Genomic DNA, 16,543 nt, shown 5'->3' on the forward strand with positions numbered 1-16,543 from the left:
TACTCCTTTTCGTTCAAACCGTATTTTCCATACAAAACATTTTTTATATGGTGAATACGATTCAAACGAAATCTAGAATATAGGTGATTATCATGGTTATTAAATTTCTTCAATTTTAGTGTTTTCAACCACCGAATCTCACAACTTACCCAAATTGCCAACATTTAGGGGCATTCATTATAAAAATATTAACCACAAGCTCAGTCACAGGGTTGACGAAAGATGGGAGGTCATTGAAAATCACATTGATTCCGAATTTGTACTCATAACGGTTTTATTTACATACCTTTCTGAGAACATAAAATTAGGATTTACGACAAAAGTCAATCTTAATAATAATCATTATTTACGAAAAATGTGAATATCTATCCCCAACCGAACGCTCACTGATAGTACAGTTCCAAGTTCATACCGTCATGGATTTCATCTAAAATGGAAAAAAAGTAACATATATTATTCGATTTTGAAGCCGAAAGCGTTTTGCCAAACACTTACAATCCGACAGCTTTATGTTATCCTTGAAGATTGTATACCACTTTTTCAGCACAATCTTATCGTACCGGGTTCCTGTTTGTGCGGCAATCAGCTTCTTGAGGTCGCCGATCGTATCGTCCGGGTTGCATTTCACGCGAACCTAAAATATGGAGGGAAAACATGCAGTTGCTGGGTGTTAATAAGCCATGCTGAATTACCTTCTTGCCCAGACGATCGTTGCAAGTGATTTCCAACATCTTCTAGTGAAGTTGTTGCAGAATGATGTTTGAAATTGCTCAAAAAATGCTTTGATTTTTTGTGTACACCTGGAAACGTTCTCGAACAGCCGAATCAAAACAACAACGAATCCGACTTCGGACTTCGGAGAGCACTGCTGTCAAAAAAGAGCACAGGGTTGCATTACGGATGGGGTTCTTGCAGTTATTTTAATGCCCAGTGGAGTTTCAAACTGACAGAGTATCAAGATTTTTAGAAAAGGTTAGAAAAGCAATTATATATACTATCATCCAGATTCTCATTTTTAGCATTGTTGCGTAGCAGTTATAACCAGGCTTGCAATTGCCCATTACAGCTAAAATGTTATTTTTCGTAATTATGAAACAATGAGATACTATAATGACAATTTTTATTTGCAAGATGGAAGAAGAGGTGGTAAAGTTTGTGTATGACATATAAAATTTGTAAATTTTGCTTTCAGAAGGTCGGGCGTCCCTCAAGGTTCAGTTATCGCCGTTACCCTCTTCCTTGTGGCCATGAACGGAGTTTTCGGAGGACTGACGAAAAATGTTTACATTTTCGTGTATGCAGACGATGTACTTATCGTAACTACCGGCCCAACAGCAGCACGCAACAGGATCAAGACCCAGGCAGCAGTCTCCGCTGTAGCCAGGTGGGCCAGCGCGATAGGTTTCCAGCTTTCGGCCACGAAAAGCGTCAGGTGCCACGTGTGTCCATCCCGGCACCGTGTCAGCGGGCCACCTATTAAAGTTCAAAGCCAGCCAATACCACTGAAGAAGACGGTCCGTATTCTGGGGGTACTTGTTGACCGGTCCCTCAACTTCGAGCAGCACTTTAAGGCGATCAACTTGATCCGCACTATCTCTCGTCCCCACCGGTCTAACAATCGTGACACTCGTTTCCGGGTTGCAAGAGCCGTCATCGATAGTCGCCTACTGTACGGTCTTGCATCGCCACCGAAAAGCTCGTGCAGATACTAGCACCAACTTTTAACACCTACGTTCGGATTGTCTCCGGTCTTCTTCCGACAACGCCCGCCGATGCCGCATGCATCGAAGCGGGTATTCTGCCCTTCCGCCATCGTATAACCGCAGCAATTGCAACGAAAGCCGCTGCCTTTACCGCAATGACCTCCGGAAATGACAGGATCTTTCTCCTCGATGAGGGGAACAGACTCCTCCGCATGACTGCCAATTCGGAGCTCCCCCCAGTTGCCAAGGTCCACTGGTACGGCGACAAAAGTTGGCACATACCTCCACCAAAAATCGATAGTCGGATAAAGAGCAGGTTCAAGGCTGGAGATAACTCTGCAGCGCTGAAGAGAACAATAGCCGAACTGCTAGGCTCGGACGGAATTGGAGTAGCCGGAATTTCAGCACCGATGAGTAGCAGCCTACCACCTCATTGCTCGGTTTTCTCCGCTGAAGCTGCGGCCATCTTTGTTGCCGTTACAACACCCTCGGACCGGCCCATACTGGTGCTATCCGATTCGTACAGCATGATACAAGCCCTTACATCGGAGACCATGACTCACCCCTGGATACAGGGTATTGTGGAGGCCACACCTCCCAACACGGTGTTTTCCTGGATCCCTGGGCACTGCGGTATCCCAGGCAACAGCGAAGCCGACAGCCTGGCAGGGTCTGGACCAGCTGGCCCCCGTTACACCGACGAAGTGCCACTACAGGACATAAAGCGATGGACAGTCAGCAAAATGTGGGAAGCCTGGGAAGCAGAGTGGTGCCAATCCCAATCCCTCTTCATCCGAAGAATCAAAGGAACGACAAGCAAGTGGACGGATATGTCGAAACTACGGGACCAGAAGGTGGTTTCTCGTCTTAGGACAGGCCATACAAGGATCTCACATAGTTTTGGTGAGACGCAGTTCCACAGAATGTGCTACGTTTGCGGAACCACTGCATCGGTGGAACAAATCCTATGCCTGTGTCCGCAATACCAACAACTAAGGGAGCAGTACGCACTTCCCAACAGCATTAGAGACATACTGGGCGACGAACCTTCCACTTTAGCGACAGTTATTTATTTCCTCAAGGACGCTGGGTTATACAACAACATTTAGGTCCTTTTAACTTTCTTTTGGCTGAAGGTACATCCCTACCGGACGGGGGATTACCCGGTTAGTCTTTTCACTGGAATCTGTTTTAATGGCTTCTATTTGAGTACATGTGAATTGTAAGCCAACTTCGTAACAAAATTTGCTGGCGGAACCCCCCTCTGGGGCCTCCCATTTTATAGAGATGAACTAGCCAACGGCTAAAAATCTCTCTAATAAAGTTAAAAAAATATGTTTAAAGCAAAAATGTTTACGTTTGAATTAAATTCAAAAGCATGTTTATTTCAACAATAAAGGATTCGATTTTTTTTGATTTTTTATTCAAAAATATTTATTGTCGTTTGAATCAAAAATATTCGTATAGATTTTTTACGTTATTTTTGTGGATAGTACCCGTGTAAATTTGTTGTCATAAGCGCTGTTCAGACTGAGCAGTTATAACATGTTATAACCGTTGTCAAATAATTGCAACACAAAAACCACCATCAAGATAGTGCTATAACAAGTTATAACTCTGTAGTCTGAACGAACTTATACACGCCAAGAACCACCAGGAGGATCTGTTTTTAACCCGCTGATTTGTATTATCAGGATCGAATGGCTAGAATCGGCAATTAACCACTTCATTCGAGCAGTTAAAATGACGTTTACTACCACTTGAACTTTGAAATAAAACATTATTTTGAGATTTTTTCTTTTAGACCCACGAGAAAAGTAGCCAACATTTGTGCGTTTCATAAAAAATAGAAATTAGTTGGTCCAGTTTTGTGAAATCGCTGGTAGAAAGTCACGCCAAAACTGCTTGACAAAATGGTCAATTCATACATTTGTATATGTACACGCTCGTGTACACGTGAATTTTGACCATACCTTTTAGCAATTTATTCTATTGCAGCAGCAGCACTACTGAACATTATTATTGACTCAGGCAAAGGCTACGGATATTGACCCTTAGATCCCTAAGCACTGCCGGCAAGTAGGCATTTTTTTTTAAATTCTTATTCTGATGTAAACAAACAGTTTGGTTGACGTTTCCTCACGAGCTGGCCTGCTGCATTCGACATTGATACATTGAAAAAGACTATTGATATATAAAAACTACAAAGGACACCCCTATGGGGTTGTACCATAGAGGTAACTGTAAGACCACAAGGTCCCGAAGAAACGTGCTCAACTTTTTGGCTCAGCTCTGGTACTCTCTTCGGTCCCAAGCTAATCGATCCTCGAAACATAGTAAAATCCAATAACCCCTAATTTTATCTGTCAAACTTTCATAGCGAATCAAAACAAACATTGTGTAGTACTAGAATTTTGACTAGAATGGGATACGTTAATCGTTTGCTTGGGACCAATAGGCTAGTCAAATAGTGAGCCAATTTAAAATCGTTAGTTTCGTATTGATTGTTGGTCCTACGTCAACCTTCCGTTCGTGCCCCTAGGCACAGACCCTTTTTCATTTTTTATATATTTTGAAGTAACGTGTGCTTTATCTGCGAGGGGTTTCTAAAAGCGTTAATCTCGGCGTTAATAACCGGGCAGTGCCAGTCAGATTTCCGAAAATAACTCTGATTACTTTTCAATTAATTAAAATTACCTTATTACTTTGAAATTACTTTCATTACTCTCGATTACCGAAATTACTACGATTACTTGAATAATTTTAGGAATTACTTTGTAATTACTCAATTATTCAATGATTAACAATGTTTCCAACGATGGAATTGTGAGAGAAATACGAGATTATCTGAGAATATTTTTATAATTACCTTGAATCCGCAGGGCAGATACCCACACGCGGTTGACAACTACGTCATCGAAGCCCACAGGGCACGCCTAGACACGAGCGAGAAAAACTGCTAGAAAACTGCAATAATTACACATCAACAGATTGAGAGACGGACACGACAGTCGGACAGTCTGGATTTATTTGCTCTTTCGTTTGCCCCTATCGAGTGACGGTGTCGTTTACATGAGATAGTCTGGCTCTCCGTTTGCAAAGGGTTATCCCCAGTAAATTTACGTTCAATTCGGGATATACGACCGGGAAGGGATTTCCGGTACCGTGCGCTTCCTGGTGGTAGGTTTGATCCGGTGGTTATCGTTTTTCGGGTCCGAATTCTGGCACTAATGAGTTTCTGTTTCTTCTTTTCTCGGTTCGACGGCGGCGGTGGATGGTGGTGGCGATTTGGACACGATTCAAAAAAAAAAAAGTGGTAAAAGATTGTGAAACGAACGTCTGTTTTGTGAGGTGGTGGGGACCATCCGAAGACGAAAGGAAGGGCGAATAGTAGACGATTATTTAAGATTTGAGCCAATAGCAGCAACATTTAGCCATGAACATACCCAATCAATATCTGGAGAAGACCGAGGATGTTGCGGATCAGGTGAGTGTGCGGGAGAACGGGGTTTGTCTGGTTGGCTGAGGTGTCAAAAAAAGTTAATCTTGTGCATCGAGAGTAAAGGTCAAGATGGGTAACTGAAAGCGAATTTTACAAAACATGAGTGGCCGGGCTGCCAGCAATGCTGAAGTGTATTTTTATGATTACAGCGAAACTATTTTTGATACACACTTGCATGTCAAGTTTACTCAGCAAAAAAAAAGGGTGTGCTCTGGTCAGGATTGTGCTACCCCCGAATGTCACTTCCCTGAACGATATTACTCCGAATGAGATTCAGCCGTCTTTTGATTGCTGATCGTTCTTTTTACATTCGGAGTGCCGTTTGGTGTAATGTAGCACAATCCTGACCATAGCACACTTTTTTATGCTGTGTAAACGTGACATGAAAGTGAAAGCTTGAATTGGGTTTATTTAAAGGGTATTGAGGAAATGGAACCGAAATCCAAAATTGCATCTATTTTGACACACTGGATCTATTTTAAATAAGGGCGTTACATTAGCAAAAAGCACCATCTTAGCACCTATGGTGGGACTTAGTATATGGAGCGAGCTGTCAATTTGTTTGTTCAGTTAACCATTTTGTCAAGCTTCTGCATTCAACATCTATAGGAAACTACACATAATCTGTTTTCCGTTAATTATTCACAGAGGACAGTGCAGTGCAAAATGTCTGGTACATGGTATATGCATTTAGATTAACATCCAAAGTCCCTACTGAGTATGTAGTCTTAAGAGCTACTACATCTTAAGGACTGTGGCTGAAAGGACTCTTGTAAGATTTGAAGCAGCTCAGTGAAGATGATTCATTTGTTATTTTTTGAGTACAATCAAGGATGTATTGCGATGTCTAAGAATACCGAATGTAAACGTGTCAAGCATATAGACTTCAAACACCATTCGTTATCCAACTCTAAACCAAGAAGGAAGTCAATAACAATACAGTCCACAACTGCTTCGTATCGCCAGCAGCTTTCATGAGTGTTTAGTGTGATGAACGAAGAACTAAATAATATATCTGAGTAATGTAAATGGAAGAAATTTAACATAGCCAAAACGAAATGATGACCACTACACGGCTGCATAATGACAACAATAGCAACAATCAATGCGAAACTAACGATATTAAATTGGCTCATTACTTGACTATCCAATTGGTCCCGGGTACATCTATAAGCGTACCCAAGTCTTATCTGTGCCACGAGATTTTGCTGTGCCGAACGTGCCGAAGTAGGCCCAAGTGTACCAAACAAGATGTCAATATCCCATGAGTTTGGCAACCCGGAAGTTATAATAACTTTTGTGATTGTGTTTTCATTTTCAATTTATTTTATGGGTTCTGACAAACATTAAGCTTCATTCTCATTTGAACGTGCTCCGCACGGCAGAGGAAGAGTAACTCGATGCCATCCAACTTATACGGTGTTCCAGCAAACTCGATTCGTCCAAAAGAAACATGTGCAGAAACGAATGTGTAACCTGTTTGATGGTGGACGAAATTTCCTCCAGCTGCCTGTTAAATGCTCCCCGACAAATCAAAACCAGAATTCGAACGGGCGCTACGGTGTTCTAACTGACTTCTAACGTATATGCGTTGTATATGAGTACCCCGAATACAACGTATAGTTCATCTAATGTTACATTGCAAATGCTATGCAAAATTAGACGAGTCATACGTTGTATTCGGGGTCCTCGTATACAACGTATATTCGTTATAAGTCAGGTAACACAGTAGTTCAATCACACGCTACAAACAACATCCTTGAACTAGGTCATCGACTCCAGAAGTACGTAATCCCGAAGACATCAAATCAAGCATAACTATTCAAATCGACGTATCTGGAAACATTTAGCAGATAAGCTTCGCAAATGCAGTTCTACTGCCGTGTATTACGCACCTCACTTTACCTCAGCTAATTGGCGCTTCCAGTTTGCTGATCGTCTCTCCAATTTCTGAGCTATTTAGCTCCTAGCGTCGCGTTCTATTCGGTTAACGCCGGTGGTGGATTCAGCCTACTCTGACGGAGAGTTCTCTCGGCTTCGGCTTTCACTTTGCACTTGTGTGAGCACATTACTACTTTCTAGCTGGTCCTCTCGCCATTTTCGCTGCAGCGCTGATATGCTCTGCGTTACTGCTCTGCTGACGGCGTTAAAAGTGTCCTCCTCTCGACACATTTCTTCGACGACATTCGCCGTGCTAATGGCGAGCATATCCTCTCGCACATCATCAAATCTAGGACATTCGAAGACCACGTGCTCTGGTGATTCTTCCACATTCCCACACTCCGGACAGAAGGGTGACGTTGTGTGTCCGAACCGATGCAGGTACTTCCTGAAGCAGCCATGACCAGACAGGAACTGCGTCAAGTGGAAGTTGACTTCTCCATGCTTCCTGTTCACCCAGGTCGAAAGAATCGGTATTAGCCTGTGTGTCCATCTACCGTTCTCTGCTGCATCCCACTCCTGCTGCCACTTAGCCATCGACACCGTTCTCACCATTTTTCGTACTCCTCTGGTTTCTCTCGTCATATAGCACTCGTAGTCCTCCGCCAAGGTGATGCCGATTGGGATCATACCGGCGATAACGCATACTGCCTCCATCGAAATGGTCCTGTACGCACTCACGACTCGCATGGCCATGAGCCGGAACGTACTGCTCAATTTCCTTTGGTTCTGCTTCGTTTTCAGCGCTTCAATCCAGGCTGGACCTCCGTACCTTAGTATCGATGAGGACACACTAGCCAGAAGACTCCTCTTGCTGCTGCTTGGACCAGAATTGTTCGGCATGATTCTGGCTATTGCGTTGATGACCTTCGCCGCCTTCTCGCAAGCATATTCGATGTGGCTGTTCAAGTTTGACCGGTCGTCGATCATCACTCCCAGATACTTCAGCACGCGCTTCGAAACAATGTTGTGCTCTCCAACGGTGATTTCTGCCCGCTGCACTGCTTTGCAGTTACTGACCAACATCACTTCTGTTTTGTGGGGGGCTATCTGCAGCTTCGCTCCTTGCATCCAGTTACCAATCGTATTTATCGCCTCGGCCGCCAGCATTTCCACTTCTTCCAGCGTCTCACCGGTTACCGTCAAGACTCCTTTGGGCAGCTTGAGCGTCGCGTAGACCAGGACCCGGTTCTGAAAGTAACTACTTAGAATCCTGCAGAGGTAGTCTGGAACCCTCATTCTATGGAGCGCCTTGGCGATGGCCTCCCAGCTGGCGCTATTGAATGCATTCTTCACATCAATCGTAATCACGGCTCAGTATCGATTTCCTCTGCGCTTCTGTTTGGAAGCTTTCTCGGCTCTGTCAATCACTGTCCGAATTGCATCCACCGTCGATCTCCCTTTACGGAATCCGAACTGCCTCTCCGACAATCCGTGTTCACTCTCCGTGCATTTCGTCAGTCTGTTCAGGATGATCCTCTTCAAGAGCTTTCCGATAGTATCCAGCAAGCATATTGGCCTATACGATGCAGGATTCCCCGGCGGTTTTCCGGGCTTCGGCAACAGCACAAGCTTTTGTACCTTCCACCTATCAGGGAACTGACCCTCATCCAGACATTTCTGCAGCACCATCCTGAACATGTCCGGGAACGTCGCCGCATTCAACGCCACGTTGGGAATTCCATCCGGGCCCGGGAGCTTTATTCGCCTTCAACCCATTCGCTGCTGCTATGAGTTCCTCGTTGGAGACTTGTTCAACGTTGTCTTCATCTTCCTCGCCATATGGTGTAGGTGGCCAGGTCGTTGGGTCATGCTGTGGGAAAAGTCCCTCCACGATGACTTTCAGCTTGTTGGGACACATTTCAACCGGCATCGTTGGACCTCTGATCTTCGCCATCGCGACTCGGAACGCGCCTTCTGGCTAGAAGACAAGTAGCACGGAGGGTGCTAATTTCCTCGTTCCACCAGTAAGCTGGACGCCGCCTGTTCGTTGGCTCCAGTTTTATCGGCATAGTTGTGTCACATGCCCTTGCTAATGATTCGGTCAACTCGTTCGCGCTTATGCCCGGGACGCTGCTGTCTACCCTTAGAGCTTCGATGAAGATCTAATCCTTATTGAATGCCTTCGTCTTCCACTTCCGCTCGCTTACTTTTGTCCTCCGCATTTCCACCGGTGTCCGTTCGCCGATACTGTACCGGATCGCCTGATGGTCACCATGGGTGTACTCTTCGCACAGTCTCCAGTTCATATTTGCCATTAGCACGTCGCATCACTGCAGAAAGTGACGTCGATAATGGATTCTTTGCGGAAGGTGCTGATGGTTCCTAAGTTGGCCAGACTGACGTTCAACTTTGTCAGAGCTTCCAGCACGCTATACCCTCTTGCGTTGGTACACATGCTCCCCAAACCCACTGCCCAAGCATTAAAATCTTCTGCGATGACGGCTGGTCTCCGTCCAATGAGCTCTCCGGTGAGCCCATCTAGCATCTGGTGGAACTGCTCAATTGTCCATCTCGGGGGTGCGTAGCAACTACATACATTTTGGCGATCACGAAACTTTCGTATGAGCCCGCCACCATTTGTTGAATGGGATACCTGCCCATGACTTGTATGGCCGCCATTCCTGCTCTATCCCCAATGTGTGCCCAAGCGTGTCGAACAGTGTGCCATGCTTTGTGTCGGCACAGTGTGCAGAGTTGATTACCCCATTTTCGTACAAGAATCTGTCAAAGTTTATGTTTGTGTTGATTCGCCTTATACATTTGACAGAGTTTAATGAGGGGCTCGTGGATGTTCCTACGTTTCGAGGGGTGCTTCAATTAGCTTGGGATCTAAGGTCCAGTACTTCCTGAGCCAAATGATTAAGCACGTTTCTTCGGAACTCGGAACTACTGCTACTCTATACTGTTCCTTGCTTCGAAATAGCAATGGAGATGCGATTGATCCTGTGACCTCTGCTGTAATCGGTTAACACCAAGAATGTTCATATTGAACTGTTTGCAGCGGATGTCTGTACCGAAACGAGTCGAGTATACTACCCATAATCGCATATCAGTCCCATCTTTGCTTGATTTCCTATCCATATGGGACTGATATGCGATTATGGGCAGTATAGCCCCTTAGTTTTGTGGTCCTTGTGACAAAAGGAAATACGATAGTTTCTGGAATCAAAGCTGAATACCTCAGATTGCAGAACTGTATAAAGATGTACACGCCTTACTCGTAGTTTTACAAGGGTTACAGCCAACTTCTGGAAGCCGCAGGTTCAACAGAACAGGCAAACACTCAAAGGCAATTTAAAGTTTCTGTAAGACATTTGTGACGCAGAGAGCCTTGGATTGAGAGAACTGGATGGGAATGTAAGGAAGTGAAGCCAGACAAAAAGGAAACTCTCAGCGTTAAAACATTAGGGCAGATTTAGAAATGACGTAGCATTTTGGTCACCCCGTAACCACGTAGAAGAATACGATACAAGGGAGTTCAATGTTGGTGTTTCATCAAACGTAAACAAACGTATAACGTTTGTTTACGTTCCATGAAGTTCCAACCTCCCTCTTGTAGCGTATGTTTCTACATGGCTGATGACTCTACAGTGCTACGTCATTTCTGGATCTTCCCTATCTGTAGATATCTGCTCGATTACTCCGGACATAAATCCTTTATTTCGGAGTCGGAGGAACAACTCCAAAAGGCTAGACCGGGTAAACCCCACATAACGAAGAAATGCAAAACATGGCAGAACTTGGAAGAGCTCAAAAGTGCTCACCGTTGAGAAAGCAGTACGAACGCATCGTCGGTCTTTCTTACTCGAAAAATTCAAAATTATTCAAATCTACAATCAATGTCCAGTACCGCCTGAAGCAATCGCAGCATTGCTAATTAATCACCCTCCTTGACCTAACGTAAAATCAGTAACGATAGCGTAGCATTTCTACAATCGAACGTAAAAATCAGAATGATTGCAAACCAACCAACTCACTGTGCTTGAAGAAGAGTGCCCCGCAGTCAATATAGCTGCTGATAAGTGACGACGGTGGAAAACAATCAACATGCCTCCAATTTCCGATTATCATCGTTCCCCATACATGGGGGGAAGACACGCGTCTACGTAAATAGTTAACGGCTACGTCATTCGTATCGAGATCGATTATCGTCATCGTCCCCGACCCTAATCGATGAGGCAGAAACAGAAAAATGACAACGTGTTTCACACGCGACTGTAAAGTCGAGTTTAGACGAGGCAAGTCTCACCCCGATCGGAATGAAACATCTAAACCGTGCTTAACACACGCAGCAGGTAGGCTCCACCCAGACGCGTCTGTCGTGTCGTGGTGGCTATAAAATGTATGCAAACTGGTTCTGCTCTTACGTAAATTCACTTTCCTTCTAAGCTCGGCAGTAAATTTGCATAATATGGGTATTTGGGCCAGTGTTGCCGGGATTGCCCAAGTGGAAATCAATTAAGATTATCGAAAGAAATGTTGACACCGAAGTCATTCCCCCTTGTATGTATACCTGAACTCAACCGAAATTTTACAAAACCTTGCACATGGACCAACAGATCATTCGAAAGGGTAAACACGTCCTACCGCACGTGGCGCGGCTCTGCCTGATAGCGACCTTCCTCGAGGATGGCATCCGAATGTGGGTACAGTGGAACGAACAGCGCGAATACATGGACATGAGCTGGGGCTGCGGGAAATTCCTGGCCACGATGTTTGTGCTCATCAACCTGATCGGACAGGTCGGTGGCTGCGTGATGGTGCTGGGCCGGCTAAAGGTCACGATCGCATGCGGAATTCTGTTCTTTATCGTCGTACTGCAGGTGAGTTTACCCCCCTCTAAATCTACATAATCGGCTCTAATCTTATTCTCCTCCGTAGACCGTTGCCTACTCGATCCTGTGGGACATTCAATTCCTGCTGCGCAATCTGGCTCTGATCGGTGCCCTGCTGCTAGTGCTGGCCGAGTCTCGCGGAGAAGCCCGGAGCCTGTTCGCCGGAGTCCCCTCGCTCGGCGAGAACAAACCGAAGAACTTTATGCAACTGGCCGGACGAGTTCTGCTCGCATTCATGTTCATCACCCTGCTCCGGTTCGAGTTGAGCTTCCTGCAGATCCTACAGGACATCCTGGGCTCGATCCTGATGGTCCTGGTGACGGTCGGCTACAAGACGAAACTGTCCGCCCTGATCCTGGTGATGCTGTTGACGATCCTCAATCTTTACCACAACGCCTGGTGGGCCATTCCGGCCTACAAACCGCTGAGGGACTTTTTGAAGTACGACTTCTTCCAGACGCTGTCCGTGATCGGTGGACTGCTGATGATCGTTTCGCTCGGCCCCGGCGGTGTCTCGATGGATGAACACAAGAAGAAATGGTAAAATGCGGGCGGTTCTGCATGGCAAATAATTGTTGATATTGTTCCGTCATTGAGAGAGAGAAAGCGAGAAAGAGAGAGAGAGCGTGCGAAACACTTTTTCATTTGATAGGATTTTTTTATTATAAAAAGGATTTTATTAAAATTTACCGATCCATCACACGTCGAACTCACTTGGAAAGACACACCACCTAAAATAACGCGCGCGAAGCTAGGAACCATCGACATGTGATAAAGTGCAACACTTCCATCGATCGACACCGAGACAGACAGAGAGCCAGCGGCCAGAAGGATTACAAAGACTTCAGACTATTTCCGAACTTAATGTTGACTTTCAATTTCCTGTTTGTGAGAGCATTTTTTTCTGTTGGTTCTGTCTATTAGGGAAACGTAAAGTTCTACTACTGTATGTCGCTTTTCGAAAAAAGAACAAGCAAACAAACATCCAATTAAAAACAAAAACCATACGAAAACAAAAGAACTAACTATATTAAGGCAAGGGAAAACAAAAGTATATTAACTAAATAAAACCAGAAACTGATTAGATTTTTACCTATACAAACCGAACCGACGTTCTCTGTCTTTCAATGGTTTTCTGTTCTGTTCTTGTCTCAACTCAATTCGTCCAACGAGCATTTGTCTTTCCTTTATATTGACCTGCTAGTTAGTAAAACTATTCTTTTTTTTTAGAAGGGCGCAGCGTTATGCCCTTACCTGCTTGTTCCGCCACATATTTTACTTATGATAGAAGTATTCCCTACTGAATGTCCCATGTATGAAAGTACTAACTTAAGTTGTAATTTCGCCAACGTACGAGAAACAGGAAACTACGGTAGTTACTAACTATGAATTACTTCTGCTCAATTGCGATTATGTATACATGACGCACAAGGATAATACGGCTTCTAATAAAACACAAACGTTATGACATGGAAAAGTACGGCACACGATTGGTATTTAATTTGCATGAAATCTAAATTTTGTCCACCATCTTTCCGGAACCTGTATGGAGTTTTTGTTTGGAGCAAATTTGTCTTGACTGGTGCAAGTCCAAAATTGTGCAAAGTAACGTGCGCAGAAAGAACCTCTACAGGCAGGTAAGGAAATGTGTACATTCTTACTGATTACTAGGGGCTGTTAATTAACCACGTAGACAGTTTTTTTTGGGATTCTTGACGCCCCCCCCCCTCTTCCCATGCGTCGACAATTGTACATACATATTTTTTTTTTAATTTGTATAGGCCATGGATAATTGCCCCCCCCCCCTAAACTGTCTACGTAGTTTGTTATAGACCACAGTGTCGGCATGATGATAAGTATCCTGATGAATGTGGGTGTGTATAGTGCAATATCTGTATGAAGAAAGAGAGAAGGATTAGTAATTTCCATTTAATTCTTGCTTTATTGCTTATCCTTGACAGATACGTGTATTTCGTCTACAATGCAGTGCTCCAGAACGGCAATTTATTATCTTTTACAAAGTTGTTTCTTCATTCTGGTGTCAACTAGGGTGGGTGAGCACCAATGCTACCGACGCCAGGGAGGCAACTCCCACACCTGGACCCTACATATCGACCCATCAACTCATGAACCGAAGGAAGGCGTGATCAGAGATGCTATGCCTCAGAACCCAGGCCTGCTGGGGTTTTTTTTTATACTGAGGGGAATCTGCTCACAGACACCTGAGAATGAACTCAGGTTGTGGGGATGGGAGAATTGCACTCCCGACCCACTAAACCTTACGCTGTGCGCTTGGCCCTTGACCTCCCCGGAACCGCCCGAAGGCATTCCTGCGTGGGAGGGGCCGCTATAGCGCTATGGCGCTTCTCTAGCAATACTCTATCGATCTAGTCGGGCAGTAGGCAACTGCTGCTCGGCACGCAACTGTCGTTGTAGTTCCGAAACTATGTGGGTGACCGCAGTCACCACCGCGCTCCAGTTCTCGGTGGTACCACACATCCTAGGGACTATGTTATCCGGAATGGTATCCGCTCTGCATATCGCTAGCATAGCGCTCGATACTGGCTCGAAGCGTGAAGAGGCGAACACAACGTGCACACTCGGGGAGGTGGGAGTACTTGCATGTCCGAACATCTGCAAGTAACTCCATAAGCAGCCATGGCCTGACAGAAACTGTGTCAGATGGAAGTTTACTTCCCCGTGGCGCCTGTTGACCCAGCTTGATACGGAAGGTATCAAGCGGAAGGTCCACCTCCCCTTTGTGGAGTTTTCCCACTCCGACTGCCATCTCGCAGTCGACACCGCTCGCGCGTTGTTGCGCACCCCTCGAACGGTCCTCGGGTCATATCACACCACGTCCGCTTACTGGCATTCACTGCCGAGCTGTTTGACATCATGTGGAATAATGCCCCCACAGCCGTAGACGCTCTCTTGCAGGCATACTCGACGTGGCAGCCGAAGCTGAGCTTATCATCGAGCATAACCCCCAAGAGTTTCAGAGAACGCACAGACCTAATTGTGCTCTCGCCGACTGTCAACGTCGCATGCTGCACCGACATGCGATTGTTGATTACGACCACTTCCGTCTTGTGATAGGCAAGCTCCAGTTTCCTGGATCTCATCCATTCCACAAGTTTAACGGATTGAGCCGCTGTCAGCTCTACCTCTTCAAGGGATTCCCCGTAGACTACTAGCGTGACATCGTCGGCAAAACCAACAATTTTCACGCCTACTGGGAATCTTATCCTCAGCACTCCATCGTACATGACGTTCCATAGCACCGGGCCCAGGATGGAGCCTTGTGGCACTCCTGCGATGACTCTAACGCATTTTTCGCCATCTTCTGTGTCTTACATCAACACACGATTCTGGAAGTAGCTTTCCAGGATCTTGTACAGCTCTCCGGGGATTCGGAGTTGCTGTAGCGAGCGGGCTATCGTCCCCCATCACGCGCTGTTGAACGCGTTCTTCACGTCTAAAGTTACCACCGCGCAGTAACGAAGGACCCTTCGTTTCCGATGGACCACCTCTGCCATCTGAATGACGTCACGGATGGCGTCTACCGTAGATCTGCCTTGTGGAACACGTACTGGCTGTTTGACAGGCCGTCTACACCTTCGGTGTAGGCCGACAGCCTGTTGAGGAAGACGCTGTCAAGCAGTTTGCCAGTGGTGTCCAGCAAACAGATGGACCTGTATGTTGACGGGTCCCCAGGGGGTTTCGCTGGCTTCGGGAAATTCACCAGCCTCTGCCGCTCCCACGCATCTGGGAAGATGCCTTCGTTCAGAAAGGTCTGAAATACATACCTGAACATGTCTGGATTTTCTGCAACGACCGCCCTCAGAGCCACAACCGGGATCCCATCTGGCCCCGGAGCCTTGTCCACCACCAGCGACTTGGCAATGTCGATCAGTTCACTGTTTTCTTACTCTAAACACTTCTACCTGTTCCGCGACTAGGATATCCAACGGCCAGGAGTCAACGTCCCTACGTGGAAACAAGAACTGTACGATCAACACCAGCATCGCGAGCGATCTTTCCGGGGGTGCCGCCCCCCTTCGAGTCTTGGCCATGACCACTTTGTAGGCATCCTCCCAGAGGTTCATGTTAGCGCTTTGGCATAAGCTGTCAAAGCACGCGCGCTTGCGTCTGGCGATCTCTTTGTTGAGGGCCGCCTTAGCCGTTCGAAGAGCGACGCGGCGTTCCTCTCGAAATTCAGTCGTACGAGCTAGTTGCATCCTCTTGCATGGAGGCAAGACGCCCTGAGAATAGCAATCGACTCGCTCCACCAGTACACCGGTCTTTGGCCATGCCTGGGATAGGCTCTCCTAGGCATGGTTGTATCGCACGCCCTTGTTAGCGATGCTACCAGTTCTTCCCCCGTCAGATCCGGGGTTATTCGCTACCGCGTCAGTGCTTCGCCGAAGGCCTCTTCATCAAAGAACGACGTCCGCCAGTCTCGAGCGCAGGAAGGATTCCCTCCTGCCACTCGCCTCTCACCTAGCCCCACACTGTAGCGAATCGCCTGATGGTCACTATGGGTGTAACCCTCATCGACC

The 16,543-nt window shown here is 46.0% G+C and overlaps 2 protein-coding genes across 3 annotated transcripts; one reads left to right on the forward strand and one right to left on the reverse strand.

The window, feature by feature from the left end:
- Positions 1–294: 294 nt before the first annotated feature.
- Positions 295–800, reverse strand: LOC135706272 (ubiquitin-like protein 5). Its single transcript, XM_065227837.1, has 3 exons — positions 693–800; positions 496–634; positions 295–427 (listed from the first exon to the last, which is right to left on the reverse strand). Exons 1-3 carry the CDS (start codon positions 729–731, stop codon positions 384–386), a joined length of 222 nt encoding a protein of 73 aa, XP_065083909.1. The 5' UTR covers positions 732–800; the 3' UTR covers positions 295–383.
- A 3,902-nt stretch (positions 801–4,702) lies between these two features.
- On the forward strand, positions 4,703–12,681 carry LOC135706243 (surfeit locus protein 4 homolog). Of its 2 annotated transcripts, none has more exons than XM_065227809.1 (4): positions 4,703–4,883; positions 5,018–5,190; positions 11,709–11,972; positions 12,031–12,681. In XM_065227809.1, the coding sequence occupies exons 2-4, from the start codon at positions 5,140–5,142 to the stop codon at positions 12,526–12,528; spliced, it is 813 nt and encodes a 270-aa protein (XP_065083881.1). In that variant the 5' UTR covers positions 4,703–4,883; positions 5,018–5,139; the 3' UTR covers positions 12,529–12,681. The 2 variants fall into 2 exon arrangements, with proteins under 2 accessions (XP_065083881.1, XP_065083880.1); XM_065227808.1 differs by having other exon boundaries at positions 4,703–4,880.
- The last annotated feature ends 3,862 nt before the right edge of the window (positions 12,682–16,543 follow it).

The sequence above is a fragment of the Ochlerotatus camptorhynchus genome, unplaced genomic scaffold (genome assembly GCF_037179485.1).
Source record: "Ochlerotatus camptorhynchus isolate MF236.1 unplaced genomic scaffold, CSIRO-AGI_Acam_v1.1 ptg000276l, whole genome shotgun sequence".
In the NCBI taxonomy this organism is placed as follows: Eukaryota; Metazoa; Arthropoda; class Insecta; order Diptera; family Culicidae; genus Ochlerotatus; species Ochlerotatus camptorhynchus.